This window comes from Pelecanus crispus, chromosome 11, assembly GCF_030463565.1.
Source record: "Pelecanus crispus isolate bPelCri1 chromosome 11, bPelCri1.pri, whole genome shotgun sequence".
NCBI classification, from domain to species: domain Eukaryota; kingdom Metazoa; phylum Chordata; class Aves; order Pelecaniformes; family Pelecanidae; genus Pelecanus; species Pelecanus crispus.
In genome coordinates this window covers 28,529,615-28,551,283 of record NC_134653.1, presented here as the reverse complement: position 1 = coordinate 28,551,283, position 21,669 = coordinate 28,529,615, and the positions used below count along the sequence as shown (strand labels likewise).

At 43.9% G+C, this 21,669-nt stretch overlaps 1 protein-coding gene across 1 annotated transcript in view; it reads left to right on the top strand.

The window, feature by feature from the left end:
* The window catches only part of HIC2 (HIC ZBTB transcriptional repressor 2), a 73,894-nt gene extending 67,694 nt beyond the window's left edge, over positions 1-6,200 (top strand). Inside the window, exon 4 of the mRNA XM_075718644.1 lies at positions 4,406-6,200. Within this exon, the coding sequence (XP_075574759.1) occupies positions 4,442-6,154 (1,713 nt within the window). The 5' untranslated portion in view covers positions 4,406-4,441 and the 3' untranslated portion in view covers positions 6,155-6,200. The remainder of the gene's footprint in view (positions 1-4,405) is intronic.
* The last annotated feature ends 15,469 nt before the right edge of the window (positions 6,201-21,669 follow it).

Below are 21,669 nucleotides of genomic sequence, written 5' to 3'. Positions count from 1 at the left end.
ACGTCCAGAGTCTTTGTGGAAACAGAGAAAATTAAGTTTTTCCTGCTTTGTAGTGAGAGCAGCATAGCTCCTGGAGCAGTCTGTGTGTTCTGCACAATCTTCATGCCCACAGGATCACAGTGTGCCCCAGGCTGGGCACAGCAGCTCATAGTTACCCAGCTCCTTGGGCAATATTGCTTGTGAAGACACTATCAGCTCTTAGCTTGCGAAGCTTTGTTTGACGTGTGGCATCTGCTTGCAGCATTACTGTATTCTGTGATTTGTGCCCTGTATTTTCATGTCTTTGCATGTGCTGTGTCTCAGTGTCATGGATATGGTGGAGGTAGCAGAGAGCCTCAGTCTTGCTTCATTCCCTAATTGCACAAGAATATTGGAGCAGGTTCATTGCTCTGAAAACTATGTGTCTTGAATGACTAGGAAGCAACCTGAATCTGAAAAAAGGCAATCTTTAATGCTATTTGTCCAAAGCCTTCTGTGATCCTGTTTTAAATGCAAAGGAGTGAAATTCTGCACACCAAATTAAGTGATAAAAGACTGTGGCCCCAGTGAGACATCTACATATTCTCGAGGTCTGGGGTTTGATTTTTTTACTAGAAGTGCATCTGAGCCTTTTCTGAGCCAGGGCTCCTCTGAACTGGGAGTATGTTTTTCCTATCTTTTTGCAGAAAACAGAAAAGGAAACATTCTTAAAAATGATACTGAGATACAAGAAATATAAACCACTGTGATTTTTCAGGGCTTTTTGGGGCTTTTGTTGTCGTTATTGGTGGTGGTGATGTTATCCAATTGCTCAGGGTTTGTTAAGAGCCAGTCTCTGCAAACTAATGGGTAGCAAGGCTTTTGTAAAGCTGCACCTGCCATTTGTTGGGAAGATCTGCTAACTTTTATACTGGACCTACCCTCGTAGTTGTCTTTGCTCCCATGCTTTCAGCTAGAAGTGAGATCTTAGGGATGCCATAGATTAAGGAATAATGCCTGCTTCTCTTTCGCTAACAAGTTTTCCAGCACACCCCTTTTCCCCCACCTCTGAAATGCATCATTGCTAAAGAAGGGTTTGTAACTGGTCAGCTCTGGAAAATATCTGGAATGGATTTATTTTTGTTCAGGACTGCACAAGATACACAAGCCAGGTTGATGCTATAAAGCTTTTGTCAACAAAGGTACATCAGTCAAAGGTGTGTTCTCTGACCCATGTTGCTGTCCTGGTAAAAGCCCTCAGTGGGCAATTCTGGCAAAATTTTAAACATGGGGCTCTAAACTTGGCTGAAGTTTTGGCAGCCTTGTTCCACTACATTCATTTTGTTAGGGTTACTAGATCCATGTTAGACTTCAGCTAACAAATTCAAATTTGATAGGCAGTGTTATAGTGCTAAAACCTGACCACTGCTTTTAAAATCTACTAAAGGTAATAACCTACCTCATACTTATGTCCTACTGAACATGAATACTTCTGTAAAATTTGACATGTGAGATAAATAGAGGTAATTTAAACAACTTGTACTATGCTAATTTTTATGCTGCAGAACATACTGAGGTTTAATAACAACATTATCTTCCTCATGAAGGTCAGTAAAAAGCAGAACTATAATTCTCCCCCTGCTTCCAGTGCTCTCCCTGCAGGCTCATTACCTGGTTTCAATATCATTTAATGCAGAAAGAAAAAAACAGAAGTAAAAATCAAAAAATATTTCCCATCAGTAGCTGCAGCAAGCCTTGACTCTTTACAAAGGCCTACACAAACACCTATACAGAGATTTCTAGACCTCTGCTTCAAGTGCCACATGAATGGGAAATAAGCTCGCTTTTACTTCAGTGACATACTTTTTTTTTTCTGTGTAGCCAAAAAATATTGGCTGTGCTGTTTCCTTTCCTTTCCCGTATTTGCCCTTTATGGAACACCTAAAAATCATATCCAGGGATTTTGAGTGTTATGTGCATGGAGAAGCACCATTATGTTTGTAGTGAAAACAGTGTAGTAGTAGGCTGTCTCTTGCTGTTCTTGAGCAGGATGCATTTATATATATAGACGCTGTGTTATGTTGCAAGCCATGTTTTTGTCCTTCCCTATCAATATATCTCGGTGAGCCAGAAGTAAGTGCTGTTACTGGCCTGGCTAGATAAAAGTGGGTATTTGGTGCCTCTGTGCTGTTGCTTCTTCCTCTTAATCAGCAATTCTGGAAGCAAGCCACTAGAACCAGACACATTGCCTGCATGCTGCAACTCTGATGTAACTAAGACAGGAAAACTTGTTTTTAAAGTGCTCAACACTGTTCAGTGCTGGTAATCCCTGTCTCTATCACATTTTTGTGATGCTGCAGGGTGAGTTTCTATGACAGAAACACTATAGATGGAGAAGAAATAACTGGCTAGCACCATGGCAAACCTGTATTTCCTCCTTTTGGCTGCCACCCTTTCTAAAGCCAGCCACCTCTGGGAACAACATTAATGTGCACAAAGGCACACTGGTGAATCCACCATCTTCTTTGGTTCCCATTCATTGCTGAAACTATATGGAACAAAAAAGCAGAGCAGCCATTTTAGCTGTGGGTCCAGGTGATGAGGCACTGAGATCCGCGTGGATGCTGAATTAGGTGCTGGTGCACTGAACAGGGGCCGCAAAATTCTACCAAATGTGTGACCAAGCAGCAGGCTGACCAGCTAACCAAGAAATGTGTCCTGTGGAAGAAAGGAGGCACCTGCTTGGCACATCTGTTGGTAAAAATATAAGCACCAGGCTAGTCAGGCAGCAAAATTGGAGGAAAAATTGCATTAATTTACTTTTTGGTAGCTTTTTTCATAAAGCAAAACCTTTTTGTTGTGCGGAAATGGATGATGTAAATGTACCACCCTTCTGCCAAATTAAATCTATTTATCACCGGTTAGTGAAAATCAGGTTTGAGGGAGGTTATTTTTAATATTGACAGTATCACTACTTATTTACTTTTTCTTGTGTACACATACTTGACACAGAGGGAAGATAATGCAGGCTAATGCTTCATCATTTGAAATCTGATGGGACAGAATGCGGTAATGGGACTCACAAGCAATAAAAACATTAACTGATGATGATTTTAAGAGAAAATTCAAGCTCTTCATTTGTATGGACTTACGGCCTGCTCCTCCTTCAGTAAAAGAAATCTGTTTCGGTAATAAGATGAACTGGGGAAGGAAGGAAGGAAGTGGAAGGCTAAAGGTGGCTGTTGTATGTTTGGTATTTAGTTCCTACATTTGAACCTCAGAAACTATTTTAAATCAACTTTAACAGATAAATTACAAGTAGTAGTTGACACTTTCAAACAAAAAAAATCAAGTAAGTTAGTTAAAAAACTGATCTTGGATTCCTGAATGCAGCCCCAGATTTAAATCCTAGTTTTTATGTATTGTAGTACCTACCAAACGTGCAATTGTAATTAGTTCTGATACGCCTCAAACTAGGTATTTCATACAGTCCATACTACTGGGAAAGCCAATAGAAATATCTAAACTAAAACACATAGTGAATACTGTTTGTGAAATACATGAACTAGACAGAGGTAACCACAATCTTCCTCTCTTCCCAGTACTTCAGGGTAGAGAGACTATGACTCGAGATAGGTTACTTTATCAGTTTAAACAAAATTCCTTCAAAACTAAAGGCAGGGCAGAATTAACTTAAGAAAACAGTTTCAGATTGTTGAAGACATTTGGTGGCACTTAGCTAGCTCAGCATCCTGAATTTCAGCCAGTTCAGGGTTGATTCTAGCCCTTCATCTCAATGGACTGGGATATAGACATTGCCAGGGGGGTGGTTTTTAAAGCAGCCTTTCATACTCTTAAGGAGATTTCCCATTCACACCTCAGTGTGATTAGTTCCATCTTCAATGGATTTAGTTGCTACATGTCATTTTCTCAACCCCAGAGCAGCTGGGTGTTGTAAGATTTCAACATGTAAGAGCCAAGAAACAAACTACATGTTAAAGCAGGAAAGCTGCAGCTTATGCTAATTATTCTACATGCTCAGATATGCAAATGGAAGTGAAGTAGATGCTTCTTTTTTCTTCCTTTTTTCCTTGCTCCTCATCCTCCCTTCAGATTTGTGTCAGGAGAGGGAAACAGCCTTCCCCTGTACCTAACTATTGTTTTCCTGCTGGTCTCTTTTGAATAGTAATTCCAGCTAATGACGATTGCTTTTGTAAAAAGATATTTACAAATCTGATTTTTGAAAGACTTAAATCAAACCTTAACATGAGAAATACTTCTCTCTGTATTCCAAGCAGGATCACAGCTTGCAGGGCTGAACGTACACAGAGCTTCTTAGTCAGTGTCAAGCCTAACATAGACTGCACCATGTTAAGCCGGTCTATTAAATGTAGGCTTGTTCAAGTGGAAACAGCAGGTTCACACCTCTCATCCTCCTGTTTTGCAGGTGGTAAGGTGAAGGTGAAAGGAAGAGAAGGTGGAGATGGAACTGCCAAATCATGCCAAACAACTGCTACTGCAGCTGAACCAGCAACGAGCCAAAGGTTTCCTCTGTGATGTGATCATTGTGGTAGAAAATGCCCTGTTTCGTGCCCATAAGAACATCCTGGCAGCCAGCAGCATGTATTTCAAATCCCTTGTCCTGCATGACAACCTGATTAACTTAGACACGGACATGGTGAACCCCACTGTGTTCCGGCAGATCTTGGACTTTATTTATACTGGTAAGCTCTTAACGACTGACCAGCCTGGTGAACAGAACTTTAATGCTCTCCTCACCGCAGCAAGCTACCTCCAACTGCACGACCTGGCAGCTCTCTGCAGAAAGAAGCTGAAGCGGAACGGCAAGTCCTTTGCTGGCAAGGCCGGTGGCCTTGGTGTTGGGAGATCTGCCAGGAGTCAGAGACTTTCCACTGCTTCGGTCATCCAAGCTCGCTATTCAGGGTCAAATGAGGGGTTGAAGGGCTCGCACTCAAAGGAGCTGTCAAAGGGAAAGCTCTCTGATGATGAGGTCTTTATCAGCAGCTCCAACCAAGAGAACTGTCACTCCTTAAGCAGGGGAGCCGGTAAGAACGGTGGTGGGGGCAGCAGTGCGAATGGGAGCACTGGCGACCAGGAGCTAGGCCTCGACCTGTCCAAAAAAAGCCCATCGCTCCCTGTTGCAGCTTCCCATGATGACACGCAGCACAGCGAAAGCCAGCATGGCTCTCCCCAATCTGCCTCAGCCCCCGCAGCCAACAGTGCCTCATCGTTCGACGAGTCTGGAGTCGGAGCCCCTCACAGCATGGCGGACAGCAGCGACCCCATGGAGATGGATTTGAGCGAAGAGTGCCACCACTCATTGACGGAGAGCAGCCAGCGCAAGGGCCTCCGGCACTCGTCCCGCAAGAAGGAGTGGATCAAGAAAGACAACGCCTTTGACCGAAAGGATGGGGGCAAAGACAGGGACGAGGGTGAAGGGCTGCCCAACGGTATCCTGCTGGGGCCCTTGTCCAAGTCTGTGGAGCGGAGTCTGGCCGGGGCCTACGGTGCAGACCTACCCTACCCATGTAAGGAGGAGGTGGAAAATGGTAAGGAGAACAGTGACGACAGCGGCCAGAGCGAGAGCGAGAGTGGCGGGCATACTAGTGCCAACTATGTCTACCGGCAGGAGGGGTTTGAGCCAGTGGCCTACGGTGACAACCTGTATGTCTGTATCCCCTGTGGCAAAGGCTTCCCCAGCTCCGAGCAGCTCAATGCCCATGTGGAGACGCACACCGAGGAAGACCTTTACATCAAGGAGGAAGGCACGTACGGCGGTAAGGATGAGGCTGAGGATTTGTCCAACCCCAACCAGCCCTATGCCACGGAGTCCCGGCCCTTCAAATGTTCAGTATGTGAGAAGAGCTACAAGGATCCAGCCACGCTGCGGCAGCATGAGAAGACTCACTGGCTGACGCGGCCCTTCCCTTGCAACATCTGCGGCAAGATGTTCACGCAGCGGGGCACCATGACACGGCACATGCGCAGCCACTTAGGGCTCAAGCCCTTTGCTTGCGAGGAATGCGGGATGCGCTTTACCCGGCAGTACCGACTGACAGAGCATATGCGTGTCCACTCAGGAGAAAAACCTTACGAATGTCAACTGTGTGGTGGGAAATTCACCCAGCAGCGCAATCTGATCAGCCACCTGCGAATGCATACCTCTCCCACATAAGCCAAAGACTCCAGAATGAGCTTCGAGCCCATCCGCAGTGATTTACCTTTCTGTAGACTTGCTGCTTAAAAAAAAAAGAAAAAAGAAAAAAAAACAAACAAAAAAGGGGGCAACTCCCCATACTCTGTTCAGTCATGGGAGGCCTAAACAAATGTAGCTTTAACATTTAAAAAAAAAAAGTTCCTTTTTTCCCTTTTTTTAAAAAAAGAAAGGTCCACAGCCAAGCTGATGCATTTAGTCCAACTCTCCCTCCAAATCTTGGTGATTGGCAAGAAATGCCACTTCTTTTTGCGCACATTGACTTCATTGCCATATCGATTATCTGGAGCAGGCAGGGGGACCATGGGGAACTTTTGACCTCTGCTGGCTCCCCCCTCCCTCCCTCCCTCTTTCCTTTGTGTTACTGTCACCCTACTCTCCTCCTCTCTTAAAACCAAACTCAGTAGGGGTATTTCTTGCCATTAAAACGAAAATGAAGTACACCTTTTCAGTGGCCTAAGTAGCTGTGAAATAACATAGCATTGCATTCACGAGCGCAGAAGCTGTGTCTGTGGACCATCTCACAGGGTTGGCAGCCCCTTTGGATACTGTGGGAAAGCCATAGCTGTGGTGGAACCCACCACCCTTCCCCTGGGCTGGCGATGGTGGGGAGAGCAGTCTACCTAGGTGTGCACCAGCCAGAGTGCTTCACTTAAAAGAAATGGCGATGCCTCTTCACCATCCCTCCCTCTTTTGGTTTTGATCTTTATCCTTGGCACACGTAACCACATGCCACCTTTTCCCACAAAACACACAAACCTCTTCTGCCTTACCCATGACTGAACAGGGACTGGATGCCCTGGGAACTTCTTTCAGTGAGCAGGGGGTCGTCTTTACTTTTCTAGTAGTTTCGTATGAATATTCTTTGCTTAGAGGTACTTGTTTTATTAAAGGAAAAACCATTGTAACGTTTATGTGAATGTTTGAACTGGAAGGTCTGAGGTTAATTCTAGGGTGGGTGGGCGGGGAGGGGGTTTGATGTAGGCTGGACTTGCTACAAGTTCCTTAGGTACTTTTTTATTATTTTTTATTTTATTTTTTGTGTGTGTGTATGTTTTTAGCTTTCCTCCCTCACTAAAGAGCGAGTCTGTGTGGACAGACTTGTTACCTTTGCTACCTCTTGAATTCATGAGAACAATAAGATGGTTAGTGAAAGATTAGGCATTTTTTTCTCTTATTGTAAGTAATTAAATGTATAAAAGTAGAAGCTAAATTAAAGTTAAGGGATTTTTACCACCCCGTCCTTCCATCAAAAGTCAGCTAGAGAAATGTTAAAGCAAAGCTCGGCCAAAGACAAAGCAAAAAATACGTTGAGCCAGAGGCTGTGCTGGCTGCTTGGACTGGCTCATTCACAGTCTCTTGGCTGTTTGTAGTCACTTTTAGATAAAAGAAGAAAACTTCTCTGAGCTTTTTGGGCCCTTTCCAGCTTTGTTTATTGAATCTGGATACTATGGGGAGGGGAAAATGTCCCCCTCATCTTCCACTCCCCCGGCACATCTGGGTCAGTCTGTAAACACCTGGCAGGACAGAGGGTGAGGGCATAGCAGCCTATAATTTACTAGAATCCAGAGTGCAATAAGGTGGGGGAGAGGAGGAAAAAGCAAACCAAAGTGTTTCATATCCTCCCTTTTAGACAATTTAACACACGCACACAAAAAAAAAAAAAAAGAAAAATGAAAAGAAAAAGAAACAAAATGTTCTTGTAACATCTGCATAAGACATCACAGCCAACAGCTGCTATTGGTTTAGGAGAGAAGACAGAGAACTTAGCCCACCGATTCTTGGCCCTCTTGACTTTGTTGGCGTGACCTTGTGGAAAGCTATGGCTTATTTCAAGCCTCCTGTGACTGTGGTGGTAAAAATTCACAGCCAGTAGAATCATCCCTTCTGAATTGAGTAAGGTTTACACTTGTGTTTTTTTTTCCCCCCACTCAAACTGGTATAGTCTCTATGCGTAAGGTTTACCAAACCTCACGTTTTGTCTTTTTTTTAAAAAACAAAACCAATTTTTTTAAGTTTCGACCAAAAAAGAAAAAAGAAAAAAAAAAGAAAAAAGTGAGCATGTTTGACTAAAACAAAGAAATATAAGCTTCATTTTCTATTGGGTTTTTTTTTGTTTGTTTTTTTTTGTTTGTGGTTTTTTGTTTTGTTTTGTTTCATTAAGGTAGACTAGTCCATAAGAAGTTTTTGGGTCAATTGAATGAACTGAGGAAACTGGAATCCAGGCTCCAAGCAATAGACAACCCAGAGGCGCTGAGCCTTGGCCTGGCGTCACGTTACAGGGAACACGCTCGCCCCTCTCGCCCGCGCGCTCCAGGGTGCTTCTCCCAGTGCCATTGTCTGCTTGCTCCCAGGCGCCTGCGAGCTGTGGAGCGTGAGAGGGGAGCATGGACTTTTGTGTTTTTCTAATTGTGCTGAGATGCGCTGTTTTCTTTTGGGGGGTTAACTAGGTTTTTAGTGTCTTTAGCACTTCCACATTTTGGATATATATTGAATTCTTTTCTCCTTGATTCCTTGCCAAACCCCCCTGAGAATGTCCCCAGAAATAGTCTTTGGGGAGGACAGGGAAGGCCTTACCATCTACCTTTTTCTCAGAGCAAGTCTCAGCAGGGCCCAGGGACAGCAGTGCAAGATTAGTTCCTAGGCACTTTCACCCTGCCTTTACCTTCCCTCCAACCATCCTAAAACTGAGCTGAATCCCACGCTGGCTTAGGCTGCAGCCAGATCAGGCTCCCCTTGCTGCTGGCTGGCTAAGGGACCCATCAAGTCTGGATTTTCAAAGCAATTTTTAGCTCCCTTAGTGAGAAGGGCATGGCTGGGGATGAGCCCTGTCCCTCGCTGCAGGTTTTGGATGCGGGTTCCCCCCATTCACTTGTGGCCCTGCAGTTTGCCGAGATGGGTCCGCCACCGCTGTGGCACGCAGCCAGCAGTGGGGACAGCAGGCGGCTGTCTGTGCGGAAGCCACTCCTGGAACAGCAGCTCAAGCTGCGACCGACTGAGCCGAGCCACGGAGCAGCCCAAGGTGCGAGGAAACACTGAGTTCCTCAGCGGGCAAATAACCTGCTCCCCCTCACTTAATTCCATTTTTACAAGCATGTGTGTGGGTGATGTAGCCTCTCCCCCCACCCCCAGGCCCCTTCTTCATTTGCTTCTTAGGCCTCGAGAATCATCTTGAAGTTTCAGGACCCAATGCTATTTTTAATTTTTTTTTTTTTCTCCAGAGTGTCTTTTTTTTTTTACTTTATCCCCTCCCCAGCACTTAAACAATACGACATAAAGTCTGTGTACAGCAAGAGTATTGTACAAAAGGAAATTTTGTTCTTTTTTCAAGTAGCTGTGTAAAGTTGTGTTCCATAGATTGAGTATAAACAACATTTTCCAAATTGTGACAGTAATAATGAATAACTAATAATACTCAAAACTTCAGGGACTGTTTCAGGCCTGCTTGGGGCCTAAACACTCAACTGCATTTGTACGACATAGTATTGTATCAAACATTTTTCTGTATTTTAATGAGAAAGCAAAACACTAGTTTCATATTTAAGATTTTAAGAGTTTTAGGGTGGGGGGGAGGGAGTTGCATTTTTGGTTTTTTTTTATTTTATTTTAATTTTTTTTGAAATATACAAAGAGCCTCAAGAGGAATAAAACAATTTAAAAACAAACAAAAAAACAAAAAGAAAAAAAAAAGAGGCCAGGCAGCTTAAGTATATGCTTTAGTCACTTAGTTCCAGAATGTTTTCGGAATAACAGGAAAAAAAAAGATAAAATAGCAAAAGTTGTATAAAAGAATAAAGAAGCTCATACCCAAATTCACAAAACTATTTTTTAAACCAAAGCACATTTGAATGAGTATGGAACCTCACTTGGCTCAGAAAAGTACTAATATATTTATCTCATTGTTTACATAAACTTTTACAGTTTCAGACCTCAACAGATCTAGGGGCCAGTCAAAATTAATCTTTGCTTTTTCCATTGGTTTGTCTCTGAAGGCTACGCAGCGTTCCCCAGCTTGGGAGGGGGGCTCTGCGTCCCAGCCTGCATTCCAGCACTACTCGGGGAGGGCGGGGAGGGGGAGGGCAATTAGAAATATGGTCCATAGATACTACTTTTTTTTGTCTTCAACCCATGAGAGATGTTGCTGGGAGTGGGACCCAGGCGCTATTGCGGAGGCATTCTGGCCTACCTCTTCCTCAGAGGAGTCTGAGGGTACCGAGAGGGTAGAGAGAGATGTGAGAAGCTCTAAAGATAGAGAAGGATGTTGTCAGAAGATGTTGGGAGCTGCTGTACCCAGCACATCTCCTTAACGTTAGCCACGGGGAGTTGGGCTGAGCTGTTTTCCAATCCTTTACTGCAAAACCTCCAAAAAACAAATTCCTGGCAAAAAAACCCAAAAGCCCAGCTCTGCGCATTTGGGGGAGCTAGCAGGAGTCACAGAGATCCCAGAAGACACCAAAGAGCTATTAACACGCAGCTTCTGTGAGGCTTTGTGGCTGCTGACGTGGAAGAGTACGCACAACTCCGAACCGCCCCTCTGTGCCAGGCAGGGGCTGTGGCAGAGGCGGCTGATCTCCCTGCAGTGACTTGGGTAGCTTTAATGGTCTGGCATGAGGGAGAGAGCACGGGCACCTAGCTGCCTCCTCCTGTTCAGAGCTGGGCTGGGGCCTGAGCTCTACTGTTGGGACCATCTGAGCCACCTTTAATTAAACAGCTGGATTGAGTCACTCCAGACCTTACAGTCATGTGCAAAGAGCTCAACCAAAACTCCTAAGGCTTTCTAGGTGGAAACCTAAGCTTGATTTGCATGTTAGAACAGTCTAAAGATGACCAACAAAGATGGTTTGCTAAAATACCGCTGAAGCCAAAAAAAAAAAAAAAAAAAAAAAAAAAGCTCCCCATCTTTAGTCTTGACCCTTTGTAGCTTCTACCTTCTACACCAAAGCCCCCTCAAACATTTGAGGGGGGGGCTGATGGAAAATGAAATATTAATTTTGCCTGGTCTTAATATCTAACAAAGATGGTGCAAACACTATTTGACAGTGTTGTTTTTGTATCAATATGTATGTGCAGTAATGAATGTATTTATTTCTCAGATTCTGTATGCACAGTTTTGCAATGTAATTCAGAAAGTTGCAAACACAAAGATGTGTCCGCAGGGTCTTCTCTACAGGATTTCAAAAAAATGAAAAAAATATATTAAAAAAAAAAAAAAAAAAGAATCTCAGAGACTCTCAGCATAGCCATAAACCATAACCTGTGAAGACAATACAAAGACTGGACTTTTGTAGCTTTGCATAGAAGAGGAATTTATGTTTTGCTGTATTTAAATGTTTCCATTTACAGTGTCACTCTTTTAAGATTCCTGTTTTGGTTTTTGTTTTTTTTTCCTCTCTCTCGTGTGTGTGGAAAGCATTGTTTTCAAGCAGTGCAGGTTCAAAGTCTGGGTTAGCAGTATTTTACCGTGTCGCTTCAGTTCTGAAAAGCAGGAATATGGGTCTTGACCAGGGAAACATCCAGTGCACTCAGTGAAACAACACGAATTCTGAGATGACTGCTGGCAAAATCCGGAGAAGGTACAAGTCATCAGAGGAACAGTTGTGTGCTTCCGATTGCAGCTTGTGACTGAGACAAGTCTATTGTCCGGCCTGAAGGACAGGACATAGCTCCTTTACTAAAAAGTCCCCCTCATCCCTCCCTGTTTACTGTGGTAGCAATAAGGATCTCAAAAGTGGGGAGTCAATGCCTAAGATAGCTAGAGGAAGCTTTGTGCCAAACCCAACAGCCTCTGTGCCATCTTGCGACGGGCCTTGCAAACTATACTGAAGCATCAGATTCCCTGTAGCATAAGGTGGTTAGGGTCCCTGGGAAAAGCTGTACTTTACAAAGCCTCTTGTTCCAGTATTGGTGGAGTTAGCAGTTACGGACCTGCTACAGCCTTAAAAATTAGCATGAAGAGAGAATGTTTGTTGATTTCTGGGTATTTGCCAAATTCAGAAACCTTACCAATCAGCTGTGCTGGAGTTAAGGGAAAAGCAAATAAAAAACAAAGAGACAAAACCTCACTACATTTTAAATGGGTTTGAGAGGCTCTAGATAGTAAACGTCTAGCTCTCCCCATATAGCAGAAATGCTCATCATTGAGATGGCATGTTTAAATAAACATTTGTTTAAGCAAGAGTTTAAAATCTAAATGACCTCTGAGCTGTAATTCTGGAATAATTAAATAGACTTCTAGCATTTTTTCTTATTTTTTGTTTAAACTTAATGATTTGCTCAATATCAGCAAAGCCTCTCAATTTGTTGTAAAACCCTTTCTTTTCATAAGCGTACTCTTGCACTCCAGAACTGGCCATATTCTTGAAAAAGAAAATTTGGGAGTTGCTTTCAATAGCTGAAAGTAGCTTGTTGCAATGTTTTAATTCCCGTGGTACTTTGTTGTCCTGATCTTAGTGCAGGAGACAAGCAGGCAAGCAGTAGCTGATTCTTAGCCCCTTTCCACTCCTCATATTTTGCATTTTTTCAGAGTAGGGTAAGAAATTTCACCTTTGATGATTTCCCATTAGACTCACTAAATTTGCTGCTTTTCTTGTAAAAGGAAAAGATTTGGGATCTGTTGTGAGGTAGTTCCAGCTCTGCTGTAAGGCTCCTAGCTGGACCTCCTCTCAGGAAGGCCTCTTCGTTTCAGCCCTAGTTCATCTCTGTGCCACAACAAAATTGCTATTTATTCTGCTTTCCTTGTTTTAACTAACTGGACTCAAAAATATTGAAATGTGAGTTTAGATCTAGAAATGCATTTTTTGTTCAGTTGTCTCCTATCATTGTCCTCTTCTTCCCCTCGTTCCCCAATTTTCCTAAGTATTTTGTAGCCCAGTGTTGAGCACATAGGGATCAAAGGATCAGTGTTTTTGTGAACAGAGCAGACCCTGTGGAATGCAGTAGGGAAGGTCTAAACCAGAATACTTCATGCTACATTTGTTGGCAGTTAGGGGACACACTTCATAGCGCTTGCCTTCCCTGAAGACTGGGATGCTTTTTAAACTTTCTCATTCACAAGTTATCAATTGAAGCACCTAGTACAACTATTGCTCTAACTTCCACAGGAGTTTTGACTGGCTGGGGATAACGTTTCTATGAGGAGAGGATCTTGTTCTGGCTGGCTGGATATTTTTCCCCATTTTATTTTAATATTTTAAATACAACTGAACAAGGGATGTTGCATCTCCCTCTTTTTTTAATTTTAAGCCTTAACTATCAGTCAGTCTAGGAGCCCTGGATGTTTCCTGGGGAGGGGAGCGCAAGGGAAAGACCAACATTCCTGCTGCAATGTTCTGTTCATTTCCTTCAAGAGCTTGAATTCAGGTCAGAGCCACACATAGTTGTGGCTTCAACTCAAGTGTCATATAAAAAGATACAGAAATTATAATATGATCTCAGCATTCAGAAATTTGCAGTCTTAATGTACAGTGATGAGAAACTGTTATTTTATGATCTTTTCATTAAAAGCTTGATTGAAAAATTACATCTTTTGCTCTAGAGTTCACCTTGTTCCTGTAGCTGACTCCATGTTTTCTCCTCCCTCATTTATTCTTGCCCAGGGATCCGAACCAGCTACTTCACAAAGCAGACCCCCCCACACACACATACATAGGCTAAAGAGCGGCACACAACTTCTCATTTTACGCACCTATGCACTTTGCTCATAAGCCAAAATCCAACGTTCATTAGACTATAAGCAAGGATGAATTGCTTCGGCCAGGCTGGCGTACACTAAATGTGCAAGGAATGGGTAATAGAGGAATCACAGAATCATAGAATTGTTTAGGTTGGAAAAGACCTTTAAGATCATCCAGTCCAACCATTAACCCACACTACCAAGTCCACACTAAACCAGTCAAGGGTAGACTAGACTAAACCATGTCCCATAGTGCCACGTCTACCTGGTTTTTGAATGCTTCCAGGGATGGTGACTCCACCACCTCTCTGGGCAGCCTGGTCCAATGCTTGACTACCCTTTCTGTGAAGAAATTTTTCCTAATATCCAATCTAAACCTCCCCTGGCTCAGCTTGAGCCCATTTCCTCTCGTCCTATCGCTAACTACTTGGGAGAGAGACCAACACCCACCTCACTACAACCTCCTTTCAGGTAGTTGTAGAGAGCGATAAGGTCCCCCCTCAGCCTCCTCTTCTCCAGGCTGAACACCCCCAGTTCCCTCAGCCGCTCCTCATAAGGCCTGTGCTCCAGACCCTTCACCAGCTTCGTTGCCCTTCTCTGAACACGCTCCAGCACCTCAATGTCTTCATAATTTCACCTTTTTTGTTGTGACCCTAAGCAAGTTGAGGCTGTTTTTGAAAAGTTACCCCTGCTTTGTCCTAACCACAGTTTGAAAGCAGTGTTTGTCAGAGGCAGTAGATGGTAGATGGACCTGCCGATCCATAAATCCCTTCAGTCTATCTGGGCTGTAAGTCTTAATTCCCTGGGCACATGTCTGAGGACCAGAGAAGCAGCTGAGGCAGAAAAGTTTCCTAAAATAAATTATGGTTCTCCATCCACCTGTGGTGCAGGTAAAAAGGGGAAATGCTTACAGGGAAGATGGCTGTAAGCAATGACAAAAGCACCCACTGCAGAGTTCAACCTCTCAAATGTTAAGATCCAGACATTTTTTCTTGGGGAGGTTAAGTGTGACCCTAGCAAAATTAATTAACATTTCCTTGGCCTGGGTTCTTAACGGTGTTTTCTGGTTCCCAGGCCAGCTTTTTGGATCTAAGGATCCTTCAATAAAATATCTATTTAATGGAGACAAATTAAGCATCTTCACCATAATGCAAGAGGCAAGCCTAGTATTTTGCAACATTTTGCTTTGTCACACTACTCATGACCACAGTTTTGCTGTTTCTCCCAGAGCCTCTTGGATTGCCTTAATATGCAGCAGAGTAACGCTGGCATTGAATTAATGTATTTCTTTTTTCCTCCTCTTCCCCTTTTTTTTTTTAAAAAAAACCCCACAATGCTGACTATATTTTAAAGTGACTGACTGAAGGAGCTTCAAGTTTAGTCAGTTTTCTGACAGGTTGCAAAGTCAGCAGCACTGGTAAGAAAATCATTTTTATTTGTCCTTGGAGATGTGTTTTACCCAGCAAGGTTAAAGAGAAGGACAAAAATGAACAGAAAAGCAGATGAAGAGCTACAGAAAACCAACGTCTGTTTTTCAACAGCTCAGATGTGGTAATGAGCCTGTACTCTTCTCCCAGCTACCAGTGACTTGACTTTTCCTTTCTTTTTTCCTTTTTTTCTAATTTCTTCTGGAAGTTTTTGCTTCCTGGCACCCATTTCTCTGTGGCATAAGTGGTTTCCAGCATAGTTAATAGATTGCATGTTCTATTTTACTTTCTTTGCCGTGGTCAGCTCCTTTTCATCTCATAAGATCCTGTGACAACTATACAAAACTCTTCATATAATAACTCACAACTGAAATGCAGCTGCCTCTGCGGTGGAACACTGAAATATGTACAACTGAAGTGCAGAGTGCAGGATGTAAAGGATACCAGATATGTCTGGAATGCCTGGGAATTTGTACTTTCTTCCCTCTGCTTTCATTGCCCCCATTTACTGGTAGGACTTCTTTTCTCCCAAACCCACACTTGCTTTTTCTCCACTACCCTTCTCCCTCTTGAAGAGCAAACAGACATAGGGTCAAACCTTTGAATGATAGGTTTGGTTTCTGTTTTTCTGCAGGAAATACGATTTCATCAAATTTGGAACTTTTCTATGGGAACAAAACTTAGAATTTTTTTAAAATGAAATTTTGTTTCAGCCACACTGTTGAAGTCCCATTTGGACCCTGCTGAGTAGATATGGATGTAGAATGTTTGTTTGTTTCATGAGAACTCTGATGACCGATATCACATTAAGAAGTTGAAAGTGAAGGATGTTTTTTTAAAAAAGCATAATTCAGGTCAGTAAAAGCTAAAAGACTAGCACCTCACTTTGCACATTATTTCTAAAATATGCCTTCATCCTGTTTTGTATTGAAAATAAACGTTGAAGCACTGGAGGTTTTATCTGCAAGTAATGCCAAATTTTCAACAGCTCTAAGAATGCTGAAGCTGTTACCAACTATTAATTTTGTGTATCTATCTGGGTTTTGTTTGTCTGCATGCACTCAAAGTTGCCCAGGTTTAAACAAATTGATTTTGTGTGCACTTGTGCAAAGCCTGCTGTGTACCAAGTTTAGAGTGACCTGCCTTAACTCAGTAATAGCTAAAGCTAGTGCATTTGCCTTAGCAAAACTCATTGTTCTTTGTCTTGTTCTTTTCTTGCACAGTGGGATCCACCTCCTGCAGCCCCCTGTAAGCTGCACCTTGAGAATCCAACTGAAGGGGTTCCCACAGGAGAGGCTGGCTGCTGTCAGCAGAGCCGTTAAGTCCCTCACTCCTTCCATGTGGTGTATGTATAGTCTTCAGCTCCCAACTCAGGACTATGGGATCCTTTACGGCAGGAAGCAAACTACTAAAATGCAACTAATGCAGCGGTTGCATCCAGTTGGGAGCCTAGCCCCTAGAGTGCAAATGTAATGCTGCTTTCATCCATCTCTGCACATTACTGTTTGCCTCAGGTCACAGCGTGCTTCTGGTAAAACTACTGTTTCTTGGTGTTAATTTCATTAAGACTGTGATCTTCCAGCATCTGAAGCCAACACCCATCCTACCCCTCAACTTGAGGTACCTGGATTACAAAACCTGGCATAGAGGGCCAAAAATACTCCAAAGTTTGCTATTTGGACCCAAATTGCTTCTCTCTACAACTCATCTGGGCGCTGCTCTTGCCTCAGTTCTGCAGTTTCCTCCCTCTTACAGGTCACCACACCACATCTTCCTTCTTTCTCTTCATGGGCTCTGTAGCAGTGATAGGTTTGGGGTTTTTTTTTTTCCCTCTGCAGTTGTGCTGTCTTAGTGATGAACACTATTGGAAACTGCTGCAGAGCAAGGGCTGAATCCATATGTTTCAGCTTGGTAGGTTGAGCCAGTTATAAGAAAGCATGATCTCCCTGCAATTATAGTGCATCTATAGCTCCAATACTATAGAGTGAAAAACATTCATCATACTGCCTTCTGCTGTTCCAGGTGCTAAGAAGAGAGGCCAATGTAGCTGGTATGTATCAGCCTAGGAGGTGATTGATGGTCCTGCCTACTTCCTTTGCTTTCTGCCTTCTCACCATTTTGCCCCTTACCTTAGTTTCTTGCTTAGTTACAGAAAGCACTGGGAGAAGAGAGATGTTGTGGGGCTCTCTCAGCAGAAGAGAGTAATTTTTTTGATAATCTCACTCTGAAGCAAAGGCCTAATTCTCCCTCTCTGTTCTTGTCCAACCTCCTCTTCTTGTATACAATAATTAAATCAAAAGAAAAAAAAAGACAGAATCCCGCACCTCTCCCTCTGGATTCAGACTCTGACGGTTCATTTACTTTTGGTTAGAGATTTTGAATTTGGTAAAAATCAAGAACTCTTCCAGAAGCCTGACTTGAAGCAAGTAGCACTTAAGGCTAGTAAAAACATGACATAGCCTTCCCTCGATTTCAGAGGACAGTGGTGGCAGAGCAGATGCTAGCCCTGTTTTTTGGTCAGCCTCCCTGCACAGCATGTGTGTGCATTGTCTAGTTGTTTGGTGTGCACCTACTCCTCAGTACGGGCACTGAGGATTCAGATGCAGGAACCTGGCCAGACTACATAACCACATCCCCTGGCTGTGGCCACACAGTGAGCACTTTATGAGCAGTAGGCAGGAATCGAGCTCCACACCTGGGCAGATGCTGCTTCTCTGTAGCCCTACAGATCTGTGTGCCTTTAAAGTAATGGGCCTGGTCATTCAAATGCCACCTGGGACTGGCAGACAGATCTGACCTCAGGACAGTGGAGAGGGCAGCATCACCAGGTGACACTTATCAGCCTCCCAGGCATCTGTAAAATGTGCAGAACTAAGCTCTGGGTTTCTAGCCTTGTCACCAGAGGCTCTCACTACCCCCATAGCCTGGCAGCAGCCTCGTGCCAACTCCAGCTGGTCCCCTTGCCACAATAGCAGCCAAAGGCCAGCCAGGGAAGATTGCTCAACCAGGCCTTGATCTGTATTTTCCACTGCTCAGCCAGCAAACCCCTCCTTTTTTCCAGCACAGCTGTTTTCCATCTCTGCTCAGGAAACATGCCCTGTTTTTGATTCCTGGGTCTTGCTTTATGAAGCAATCATGGGCAGGCTGTCTGGGTGGAACGGGTCACAAAGTGGCTGTGGGATAACTCTGGATTCTGAACGCCAACACAGAACAAAGGGGAGCTTTGCCAAGGCTCAGGTGAGCCTGGGGTCAGCACACAGACAGGCTACTGACGCAAGCACGAACGCAGGGCTTGCTTTCTCTGGGCTGTCGTGTTTGAAATTCCCCCTCCCTTTTCCTCTCTTGCCCGCTTGCCACAGCCTTTTCCTGGTTAGATCCACATTTCAGTAACAATGGCGGGAGCATAGGTGATGGTGTCACTTTTTTGCTACATCTTACTCGCGCAAAACTCCTAGACCAAGGTGGCTGTCTCTCCTTAAGCCACCAGCCTTGTATGGCCAAGTTAATACACCACCAGTTTGTCCCCTTCTAGGTGTTTTGGTTGATGGTATCACGACACACTGCTGTGGCTTGGTAACGTGTAGCCCTGTCATTAGAGACACTTAGCCCACAGCAGAAGCAGAGGATGGTGAAGTGGCAGACAGTGGGTGGAAGCCCAGGATGAAGCACAGACCCGGATGTGTTCCACTCAGGAACATCAGCAGCCAGAAACACCCTGGCATTGCGCTTCTTGGCTCTCTCCCCAAAACACTGGAAATTAGCCAGCTCCCTGGTCATATCGACCTGGAAATTAGCTAGCTTCCTCAAGGGTTAAGGCATTAATGTTAACACCATCTATATTAACTAAAAATAATATGTGTGCAAAAAGGTCTGAGTTACAGCTGTTACGGGAGTCATACCTTGGCTTTTCTGAGTCCTTTACATGTGAAGTGTGGTCCTTTACAGCAAATGCCTATGAATCATCTCTTAGGCTGGAATGGGTAGAAGGGGCAGTTAGGATGAACAGCCTTGGAGCTCACAAAGATGTGCTCCAGAGCAGACTTTGAGATCACCAAGGGCAGAACAAACGATGGAGGAGGCTGATCACTGATCACTTTTTCTCTTTTTTTTCCCAGAGGGGCAGGGCTAAAAGCCATCTGGGCACCATCATCAAACTGCCTGGCTGTGGATCTAGGTAGTGGCAACAGACAGAAAAAGAGAAGGGAAGCAGAGTTCTGCCTCCTTTTCTTTTACAAATTTACACTTGATCAGTTCCTGGCCACTCTAACTGGTTTACGAGTGTCCACACAAAGGACTTACTGCCATAAGAAGAAGGATTCAAAAATCACTTAATTGAATCATTGCTGCCATCACACAAGCCACAGCCTGCAGCAGCAGGTGACATGTGGGCAGCAACTAGGGAATCTTCTGCTATAGCTACTTCTTTGCTTTTAGCGGGAGTCTTTGTTTCAGGGCTGGGGTTGCAGGTGGGAACTGGAGGAGGGGAAGGAAAGCAAGCAGGCTCTGATGTCTCTAGCAGTGCATTGCAGTCCTGCCCAACAGACAGATGTAGCCTGCTCTTCCAGTCTCAGGTCTCTTCTGAGCAGAGCGTGCCACTCACACCAGATTGTGCAACAGCAGTTTAGGATGTGTACAAACACTGGCAGGAGGGAGAGATGTCAGTTCTTGGTGTAAACTCTGACCTAGCCTGGCTTCAAGCCACTGATTCGCAGTGGTGAGGTGTATATATGCCAGGGCTTGTCACACACTCACAGTGCACTCTACCCTTCCCGACAAGGTCTGTCAGGCTCCTCCTGTGCTTTGCTTTATATCTGTACACACAACACAGTCTGAGAGCTTTGTCCTGCCTCTTTCCTTTGAAGGCAGCAAAGGTGAGAGGGATCTTCATGATTTTAGAGAGCATTTAGCTTAATCTCCTGAACTCCTTACAAGATGGGTATCTTCCAAACCTCCTGACCACTGTGAATATGTTCTACAGAGGCATATTAACTTCTCCTGATTTGGTTGGAGTGCCTGCCTACTCTCATTACACTTTCACCCTGCACAGTACTGTTCTGCAAACTATCATACTACAGAAGACCTCTGACCACAAAGTCCGGACCAGTTCCTGGTCCATAGCAAAACTGCAATACAAGTAAAACAACAATTTTCAGATGGATCACCTTTTCTGTTGGCGTCAGGTAGCCCAGTAGTGGCTCATGCATGGTCTATGGGGCACATCCTCCCAGCAGCATGGCCCTTTCACACCCTAGGAACTAGTGAAGCAACATTCTTGAGCAACAAAGGGAAGCATGACACAGTGGCACATAAATGAACTTGTTAAACTTCTTCCACTGCCATGTTCTTTCTGCTGGGCTCTGATTTAACCTTATCTCTAATGCCAGCACCTTGTCTTTTACCTTCATCCCCATTTTGTTAAGTCTTTTTTACAGTTTCATTTTCTTTTGAACGAGGCACAGTTAAAGAAGCTTAGGGAAAAGAAAGACTTGCTTTGTTTTGACGTGGAAACTAAATTTTTTAAATTTCTTTTTTTCCCTTTTCAGTTTTTTTAGTCTAAACAAGAGATGACATACCTTTTGAAAAGCAGCTTTCTTGGGGTTGCTTGTGCCCTGAAAACATATACACCTGGAAATTCCAGTGCTTGAGAAGAACCGTAGATCAGTCTGTAAATGGTTTTGCTGCACTTGGGGAGCTAGAAGATGGGCTGGATTCCATGCTCAGTGGCTTCAATCTTCCCTAGAAATGACAATACACAAAAGCATCAGCATTGAAACACAAGAGCAGACTAAAAGATGAGGCTCCTTTCCCTTTAACAAGATCTCTTGAACAGCCTTCCTCGATATCTCAGTAGAGTTGACTCTACTGGGATAGTCAGAAAGGTGATGCTTTGACAACCTGATCTCAAATTACGCAGTATACCAGTGTAAGTTAGAGATCTCTTAATACTGCAAGAACAACAGTGCCAGAAGCACAAAGCAAAGCTTCTCCAAGCCTTCTTAACAAACAGACCTAGTTCTAGAAGTTTCTATATTGGCTGGTTCTACCTGCCTCATTAAGCCTGGAGAAAGGACAGAATTAAAGTGCATTTCTTTTATATGAAGCAAAGCCTGGCACTGTCTGCTGCTGGAGAGCACTAAGTTCTTCAGACAGCCTTGAGGTGCTTGAAGGGAGGATCTGTGAACACATACAAAAATACGTGCGAGCAAACTATGAAGCCTGTTACAAAAGCCAGAGAGGTTTAAGCTCTGCTGCCCTTCAAAGGAGGCCTGTTCAGAGCAGAATTAGGTAACACCCCATCTAAACCATGACTGCCTGTATCACTTAAGCTGATGGAACTGAACTTGTATTAACTATGCAGTGGGAGGGAAAATTTTAGA